Source organism: Prosopis cineraria, unplaced genomic scaffold (genome assembly GCF_029017545.1).
Source record: "Prosopis cineraria cultivar Desert tree isolate PC_DT_omini unplaced genomic scaffold, ASM2901754v1 PC642, whole genome shotgun sequence".
Taxonomy (NCBI): Eukaryota; Viridiplantae; Streptophyta; class Magnoliopsida; order Fabales; family Fabaceae; genus Prosopis; species Prosopis cineraria.
The window spans coordinates 7,887-18,154 of NW_026555967.1; the positions used below are offsets into that span (position 1 = coordinate 7,887).

General features: G+C 32.1%; 1 protein-coding gene across 1 annotated transcript; it reads right to left on the minus strand.

The window, feature by feature from the left end:
• Nucleotides 1–6,650: 6,650 nt before the first annotated feature.
• On the minus strand, nt 6,651–8,244 carry LOC129297881 (protein MOTHER of FT and TFL1-like). The gene is made up of 4 exons (XM_054936221.1): nt 8,010–8,244; nt 7,808–7,869; nt 7,654–7,694; nt 6,651–7,066 (listed from the first exon to the last, which is right to left on the minus strand). Exons 1-4 carry the CDS (start codon nt 8,217–8,219, stop codon nt 6,825–6,827), a joined length of 555 nt encoding a protein of 184 aa, XP_054792196.1. The 5' UTR covers nt 8,220–8,244; the 3' UTR covers nt 6,651–6,824.
• Between the last annotated feature and the right edge of the window lie 2,024 nt (nt 8,245–10,268).

The following is a 10,268-nucleotide window of genomic DNA, read 5'->3' on the forward strand; positions in this document are numbered from 1 at the left end:
TGCCTTCTCAAATATCCTTCACACATGAAGGAGAATAAGGCAATCGTGTATATGTGATTAATATAACCATTTCTACCAATTTTCAAGTATTAAGAGACAATTACATTTAAGAGCCCAAGTATAATCACTCACTTGGAAAGTTATTTGTGCAGTTTGGGAGAGGTTTAAAGAGGGAATGGGAAAGAAAGTTTGTAATGGACATAACACATCCTTCTAGTTTGAGAATTGGTTTGCATTGAATATCCCTTTAATTGAGCTTATCCCTGGTAGAGAAGGATATATTGAATGAGGAGAATCTATTTTTGAGTATGTTAATCCATAAAGGGACTCGAATATTGATAGGCTAAGGCTTTAGTTCTATCCTAACACTATTGCTTGTATGACTTGTGCTCATTTACCCAGTAAGGAGAGAGGATAAACACTTTTGAAAACTTTCCTTCGACGGATATTTTTATGTTAAAATGGCTTATAATTTTACTAATACTAGTATTAGAAACAATGTAGATAGCATTTGGAAGATCTTGTGGAGGTGGCCAATCATAAAGAAGATCAAATCCTTTATGTGGCTTTTTATGCATGGTAGGGTACGTATTTGTGAGCTCAAAACTAGGAGGGGATAAAAGGTAGATCAAAATTGTCCCTATGGATATTTGACACTTAAGGATTCCATGTATTTACTCTATAATTGTAACAACCAAAAAATTTTAACCTTGATTCATTAACCTAATGAGGGTGATTAGTGAGTTAATGATGTGTGTAGTCAGAGGGGCTTAACTTGGCATAATTGATGTGATTTTAGCCCTAAAAGTAGGTCCGAATCGATGGCGGGCCACCCAGGCAAGGAAAGAGGAAGAAAAAGTGAAGAACTATTCCCTGTGCCACACATCGCAACGCGTGGTTGGTCTGCCGCAGTGCACAAAGATAATTTAAATGTAACGGGCTTCTCTATACCATGTACTGTGACGAAGAGCATCGTGCACCGTGATGTACGGCCAAAAATTAGATATATCTAATTCATTTTCTGCAAGAGAAAGACAGAAAAGGAGAAGAAGAAAAATAAAGAGCTTAATTTGGCTCTGCTAGGGCATGGCATTAGGTTTTATTGAGGCTAGATTGAAGCTCCCAAACATCTAAGATAAGATTATGGTATCTTCTTCTTCCTTTCTCTCCCTCATTTATGATGAATTATGGTAGAATTTGAGTTGGAAGATGGATTTTTGGTCCATAGGAGTATGGGTCTAATTCCATTGGTTAAAATGAGTATAAAGAGAGTTTTTTAATGTATTGGAACATCATATTGAGGATTTTACAAGTGGATGGCCCATGGGAGCATTTATTATCCAAAAATTATCATAAATATGGTAGTTGGGAGTGGTTAATGTGCATTAATGATGGTTTGAGGTGTTATTAATGATAAGAGTATTAATGAAATTTAATGAGCCCATTGGGTATGAATGGGTAGTGATTATGAGTTGGTTAAAAATAGTGTGCGTGGAGTTTTATGTTGATAAAGCTTCAAGAGTTAGATAATGATGATATTCTTGTGGTATGGATATAGAGAGGTTCGTTTTGGCACCATTCGAGCTTGTTAAAGCTTTAGAAAGTTGGTATAGTGAGGGGTAAATCTTTTACCTCTTGAAGGTTTAAGGTAACCAGGGAAAACTTAATCTTTATAGTTGAATGTTAATTATATTTGTGAAATGTGATTTATAAGTTAAATTAATGATACATATTGACAAAGTGCTTGATTTGTGAAATGATTTTTGAGAAAGAAAACCTTAATTTTTAACACCCTTGATGTTTTGCAAAATTGATTGTAATTTATTACTATGGGTGGAGAATTATGTTATATTATGTGTTAAATTGTGGAGTATTGAGTTATGTGAGTTCATGTGTTATGAATCAATTATCAAAATGTATATTATGTGAAACATGTGCATAGCATGATCATTGGTGGGAGTTCGCCTAGGAAGATGAATAAATTGGTTGAAATCCAAATGATATTGGCAGTGACTATTGAAATCAGGAACTAGCTGTTGGCACTAGTACTGGGCAAACGGGCTAGCCCCGTGGGCTGGCAGTTTTGCGGGTTGGGTTGGGCCAGCCCGCCAAAGAAAACGGGCTGGAAAATCCAACCCAACCCATTTTTCAACGGGCTAGTCAACCCGCGGGCTAGCCCGCAAAAAATTATCAAATTTTTTTAATAATTTAAAATTTATACAATATAAATATATATATTTATTTCATATTTTAAAGCAAATTAGAAATTAAAAAACTTGTAAATAAATAAAATAAATATAGAATTCAACCAAGCAAATTCATTTTGCTAGATTTTTATTATTAATCATTTTCTCACCTAGGTGTGCTATCTTTGTCACTAATAAAGAAAATTTGAATATAAACTCATATTATTTTTCTTAGTGAATTCATATTTATAATTTCAATCAATAGAATTTATGAGATTAATAAATAATATATATTCAAAATATTTCTCTAAAAACTAATAAATCATCTTCATGAACTATAACAAAAATTTTATTTGCAAATTATAAAAAGAATTTACACTATATTTTAAATGTAAAGAATATATTTAAAAGTCATAAATTATATATTTGAGAGATATTATCATTATTGTAAATTTATAAAAAGATATAATGTAATTAAAAAATAAAAAATTATTTTTTAAAAAATATTGCTAGCCTGCGGGCTAGCCCGTTTTAACCCGCTTTTTTACGAGTTGGGCTAACCCAGCCCGTTTTAAAAAATGGGCCAATTTTTTCAACCCAACCCGTTAAATTGTGCGGGTTAAACGGGCTAGCCCGCGGGCTCAACCTGTTTTCCTGGCTCTAGTTGGCACTGACCATTGGAATTGGGAGGTAGCCCTTCTCCCATGGTTGTTTTGGGACTATCCCACTTGTTCTATGAGGGACTCGAACCTAACTAGTCTCCACCAATTCATAAAAAGGCTAGGTTAGGGGTACGACACCCCATGGTTGTTAGTATTTGGGGAAACTGGATTATATAAGTGAGTGAGTTCACCCTGACCCGATAGCTTCTCACAAGTAAAAGGCTGGGTTAGTCCGTGAAAGACGTAGCTACGAGATAACCACCGGTTTCATGTCAGAGGTAATAGGAGGATATAAGGTTGGCTTATGATCATGTATATAAGTCCGGCTATATGATTGTTAGTTTTGTAGTTCGACATGTGTTAAGGGCACATGGTTGTTATTTTTGCTACCCTAGGTTATGTTTTTACGAAATAACATGATATAGTATTCTATGGTAAGCCCGGTCACATGGTTGTTAGTTTTGTAAACGGTGGCCTAGTGTTATGTGATATATATGCTTGTTTGCCTAATTGCATCTATTAACAATTGATATGCAACTGTATGGGTTAAGTTAAACTTGATTACTGAGTAGTTGTGCTCACTTCTCAATTCTCAATATTTTCAGGACTTAGCTCATCAGATTCGAGTCAAGGAAAACATACAGAGGCTTAGGATTTATGGAGTAATCCTCTATATGCCTCTCTTTTGTTACTTATATGTGTATCTGTTAATATAATTGTCAACGAGGATTAATTGACATGATTTGTGCACTACTTGCATAATTTTATATATAACTAGTGTATTTTGTGCCCTAGGTTAGTGAGTTTTGGTTGTGAACCTCTGGTCAGGGCCAAAATTCTTGTGCAAGTAGAAACATTTGTATTTTGAGAAATTTAGAATGAAATAGTTAATTTTGCGCAACTTTTCCTCCCTCTTAATGTTTTGTGAAAATAGGGATTAAGTGGTGATTTTATGAGATATATGTTTTTGATTGTGTGTGGTGTGTTGCATGAGTTTGTAAGAGTCCATTGAGTTTAGTCGGATGGTTAGTATAAGCTATTGACACGTGTGGTTGAATTGGGACACCCTATTTGTGAGATTTTGTGAAAAAATGATCAAAATGGGTTTAGGTGTCTAACTTTTTATAAAAAAAAATTAATTTGAGTGTGAAACTAGTGCCATTAACTAGAGCTAGAAGAGAGCTCCGTGTAGACACTGAAACCACCTCAATCGGACATTGGACGAAGATTTGGGATGCATCAGAAATTTGCTCCTTGTGCTGTCAAATGACGGCACTGATTTGTCAAATTTCATGCAATGCGCCATAGCACATGGTGCCTCATACTGCGACACATGACACAAAGGAGACACATGACGGCACATGATCGTAAGCTGTGGTGCACCTGTCATTTTTTATACAAAATTTGTTTTTGAGTTTTAAAACTCATTATTTGGGTCTCAATTGATTTTCAAGCTTCCGCTATATTTTTAAAACTCTGATTGGAGTCCTTAAATCATGTTTGAGATTTGAAATATAAAAAAAATGGGATTCTTTGGAAATAATTTTGAAAAATCTCTTTTATTAAGCTTTACAATTTGGTAATCCTTTCAGGGCTAAATCTCATATTACAATAATTTAGAGTTATTTGTGGTTTAACCTCAGAGAGGTTATAATGATTGTCAACAAGTGAGAGAAAGATGGAAAGCAATAGTTAAAGAGGCATACTAGAGCATGTTTACAAATCTTCAAGGTGCTTAATAGGTCAAGTGGAATCTAATAATGAAGTCAAACAGAGTTACACCAATAATATCACTTGAGCAACTTTATTCAAGTATGTATGTTGGGACATTTAGGTCTTTCAATGCAAAAAGGTTTTTGATGATGATGAGGAGGAGGTTAATAATCAAGCCTTAACTAGTTTCTTTAAAGCTTGTAATGATTGTGACCTTCTTCATAGAACCCTTCTTTTAGATTTTGAGAAACGAGTTTCTAGATCTGTTAATGGTTTTTTTACCTTGGAGTGGAGGCTCAATATTAGCTAACAACCAATCAAGATGTGGGGGTGCCATTTGGGATGATCAATGGTCATAGATCAAAGGCTTTAGTTATAAATTACTTAATGTTCCTCCAACTATTGTAGAAGTCATCGCTATGACCCACGGTCTTAGCCTCTTTTGGGACATGGGGTATAGGAATGTAATTTTGTTTGCTGACTCTATTGAAGTTGTGAACTTGCTTACTTGGGGTTGTAGCAATACTCACCCTTTTAAAGGCATCATTATATATGTGTAGATCTTGTTTTATAGAGACTAGATCCTTGAAGTTTAACATTTGAATTGAGAGAAGAATGTTATTGTAGATTACTTAGCTAAAAATTTTCATTACTTTGATTATGTCTTTTGTATCTTTGGTCATCCTCCTAGCCCCATCTAAGGTTTAGAGGCTAATGAGGGATCTTCCCCTCTTGTTAACTTAAATGTTTTGTAGCCTTTTGTTGCTAAAATGATTTCAATTTGATTCAAAAAAAGAAATAAAATATTCAAATGACAATATTTTCATTCCTTTTTTTAAGAAAAAGAAATTTACCTTTAACCTAACCCTTCCCTATAAGGAAGAGGGATACATGTACCCACACACATACACTAATCATGTCAATGCTTGGTTTAAACTCAAGACTTCTTTCAAGAGAGGAAAGTAGTCTTGTCACTAGGACAACTGACTGTTGACATAATATTTTCATTCCTTGACATGCAAACTAAAAAGATATGAAATATAAAGACATTAATAATTTGCGATAAATTGATATAAAGATAATTGTGTTATTAGACCAAAGAACATTTGGTTCAACTAATTGAGGAAGTTGAATGTACTTATCCTGAGATCTTGAGTCTAAATCTTAATATATACAGCTGTATTGAGTAAACATGTCAACAAAAACTTGTTGAGGTACCCATGAGTTCATCGTTAATAATAATAGTCTCACATATTGAATTATAGAATAGAAAAATTGTATCACCTAAAACATCCTTATATTTTTTAAAAATATAAATATACAGTTTTATTGTTGATGTGAGGCTTTTGTTGAAAATTAATAATTTATAAAAGTCTCCATAAATTTCTTTGAAACAAGGGTCTGCTCTTGCGCCCGAGAGGCACAAGAGGAATGCGGCTTTGCCTTTCTTGCTGCTTTCATAAAAGCCGACTTTTCATCTTTAATTAAATAACAGGAAAATGCAACACAAGAAATTAATATTCCACCTCCCTATTTCAACTTATTCATTAATTGCTGGCCCAAAAACTTGTTCATCACTCATTATTCACATCGGGTTAGGCTTGTTAATTTTCTGGGCCTAACGGTTTATATAAACTAATGGGCCTGGATTTGTATATAGTCTAAAATAAAAATGCTGTATAGTATTTATAAATAATATGATATTATATATTTTTTAGTTAAAACATTACTATATGTTATGAGAGCTAGTGACTTTCATAAATAATATTACTTGTATTTAATTTTCTAAATAGAAGTTCAACTTAAAATTCTCCCACATTCTTTACAGATGAAGTACTTAATTTTATTAAGGAATCAAGAGAGTCTTATTCAACACTTTAAAATATTCCTTCCGGTCTCAAATAAAGAGACTTTTTTGTACTTAGTTTGCTCTCAAATATATATTTTTTTAAAAAAAGGCGATACCTAGTGTGTGTATGTGTGTGTTAATTATACTATCCCAATTCTGCCCTCCGCTAATATAGTAATATTATGATAAAATCAAGACTTCAGCTGCTTTTAACTATTTATTATTAATCAGTATAAGTTGGTTATTTGTAGGGTGAGTAGAAGAAACAAACATCTAATATTGGGTGAGTAGTTATTTTCTATTTTGCCGGAATACAATAGAATCACATGAAAAATTAAAAGGGAAAAAAGAAGAAGAAGCAAAACTGGAATTATAATAATTAAAATGATGGGAAGGATATTAAGAAGTAATTAATTAACTGGATGAAGGGGTCCGGCGACACTTGGGCTGCTTTTGGGAATTGAAGTAAACGGCGCCGACCGGGAGAGCAAGGCCGTGTTTGGAAGAGAAGTGTCGGGTATTGAAATTGGCTCGTTCTTCTCGCAACGATGCTTCCACGCCATCAAGTGATCCTCCCCTTTGCCTGAACGCCACAAACACGTACCTATGTATTCCCATCCGCGGGCTCGGCCCCACGTAACTCACTACTTCTTTCCCTGCATTCATTTCCCCCAGTCACTTTTATTAAAAAATTTGATAGAACAAAAAAATTAATGAATATTTTCTCCATCCAGAATTATAGGATACTTTCAAATAATTTATAAAAAATATTACTTTAAATTCTTACACTTAATCGAGTTTTACTTTTTTGATGTTATAAATTCTTATATTTTTATTTATTAGTATTTTAAGTCCCTATAAAATGCATGTAGAGGTGCCTAAAATATTAAGAAACAATAGTGTAAGGACTTTAAACACAAAAAAAAGGTAAAAAAAGTGTATGGGTCTATAGCAAAATTTGAGCAAAGTATAAAAATCTAAAATTATATTTTTCTTAATTTCTACTATTAATAAATTATCTGATAATCAATATGTAAAATTACACATTCTTTTCGTATTTACCACTATATATAATAAGAAATTTTAATTGGAAAATAATATTAATAACACTTTCTAGTTAATGGCATTTAAAAAAAATCTTATTATTTTAAGAGACTGAAAATAATATTTTTTTAATATAATACTTTAAATAAAAAAGTGTTTTAATATAGCACTAAAAGAAAGAAAGAAGTGTCTGACCTACCTTGAGTGGCATCAGAACCCTCCGGAATATCAACGACAATCCTGCCACACGCGATATTCTTACGTTACTCAATTAGACCAAATCACAATATACTATCTTCATCATCATCATCATACGGTCGTGTGTGTGAACTTGAGAGAACAAAGGTATGTACCAGTGGAGCCACTCTCTGAATGTTGGCTCGCTAGGACTTGGAGCATCAGGATCCACCATTACCTACATGAAGCAATGTTACCGTTAATTAATGACCTTTTTATGAAGAGTGAGATTTGTGACTGACAGAGAATAGAAGCTCTGTGTATTGTGCATGTATATTGTGAAAGAGATGTAGAAGCATGCTACAAATATATACATACCAGAGTGTACAGATTGGAAGCATTATTGTTATTAGAAGGAGACATGAGTCGAACACGAGGCCTGTCAGCTGCCAGTGAGGGTTTGATCTCACAACCACTCATCACCTGCTTCGACCCGAACTGCACCGTCAGTTTCAACTCCGGCACGAAGGGGTCCACGACGTCTCCGATAACCTTGCCGACGGCCAGTGGCTCTATCAACCCACTCATTCCTTCTTCTTGATTGCTGGGCTTATTGACCACTTTGGTCTGCCACCTTTGTGTGTGCGTGTGAATATGTATATGAATGGTGGTACAAACAAGGGTGTGTGTAAAGGTGCCCTCTCGCAGCTTCGTCAAACACTACGCAGAGAGGATATGTTTGTTTATGAAAGCGTTGTTTTGCGGCAAGGCTGTGGATGAGTGACACGTAGCAAGGAAGGGTACGTGGAGGGGCACACGGCTTTCCCACTACGTTGGTGGCAAGAGGCCACGTGTCTCTTCTCTGTGCGCCTGACGGTTATGCAATAACCTCAATTTTCTCTCCCTCCCACTCTCAAATCAACTTCATTGTCTGTATGAAATGCTTGTTGGGAGAGTCTTATCGTTAATGTGGTTGTACCTTAATCTATGAATAATAAGTAATTGTATCAAAAAAATAAAATAAAATACTCCCGTATTCTTTTATCACTAAATTTACACCTAATTTTTGGCCTAATTAGTTTACTTTGATACTCTTTTCAATCTTTAATATGAGACAAAGTTTGAAAAGATTTTTTTATCTTAAACAAAAAATGAAGTTAGAATAGTTAATGATTCTTTAAAATTTTACCTCTTGTTTATTAATTGGGTATGACTTGTATACCCAACTTGATATGTTTCATATACTTTTATCTGAGCAAGTCAAGACATTTGAATTTTAATATATTAATACCATTAATAACAATAATTGGTTATAGATTAAATAATTTATAGAAGATACACATGTATTGATTTAATTGAAAATAAATGTCTTCAATATATAAGCTTTTCCCTCATTAATTATCATTTGAACTCTTAAACAATAATTTATTGGGTCATTAATTACAAATAAATGTAAAATTAGAAAGTTACATATTTTTTATAATTTCAAAGTTATAACTAACATCATTAATTAATAAAGCATGAAGTTTGTTGACTTCTTGTCTTACATTAAGGGCTCTAATAGTACTCTTTTCATTTTTACATGTAAGAGAGAAAAATATATCACATAGTTTAAAAAAATTAGTTAATTATAATAATTATATCTGAAAATAGAGAAATTAAATTAAAATTCATTATGCTTATCAACATAAGTATATATTAATCATTTTTCATTGATGTAAATTATAAGGAGCGATTTAGAAAATGTGTAATCAGTGCTTATGAAAATATGTGATTTTATTTATATAAAAAACAAGTAAAAATGATAGTTTCTTTTACAAATAGAAATGGAATAGTATTCCTGAATCAAAACAAAAAGTAAGGGAGAACAATAAATAAATCCCACTTAAATAGACAATTGATAAAAAAGTAATATGAAATGAAGTAATTATGACTCTAAAGTTCTTAAGAACTTGTCTAACATAACTCTATTAGAATAACGGGAAGGGTAGCTGTTAAAATCTAAATAGGAGTTGTAAATAACAAAGGTAAAAATGCTAATGTAAGAAGCATAGTTTTTATTTTATAACTAAAATGAAGTTTTGATAGAGTGCCGTTTCAATTCATTAATCAACAACTATAGTTTACTCTCTCTATTTAAAAATTTAAGATATTTTTAATCGAATTTCACCCTTAAATAAAGTAGTTACATACTTTTTAATTAATCCTATCTTTTCATATTTATCCTTATTAAATACTTTATAATAAATATAAAGTCATTATCAATAGAGGTATTTTTGAAAAAAAGTAATGATTATATTTTAAAAAACTAAAAATACCTTACGTTTTTTAACATCTAACTTTTCAAAAAATGCCTTACATTTTTAAATTTAGAGAGTAAATATTAATAACTTTAATTTAGATTTTAACAATTACACCTTTTATTATTTTGTAGATGATAATAATTGTAATTTTTTTAAAAAAATTATGTCAAATAAATCCCCATCCTTTTTTATTCGCATCGCATTTGAACCAATTTTTTTTAAAAATAAAGTTGTAAGTGTTAATTTTTTGAGAAATTTAAATTTAAATTATATTTTTTAATTTAAATATGTTTTTAAAATTTATGATATCACAACAATAATAAATAATCTTATC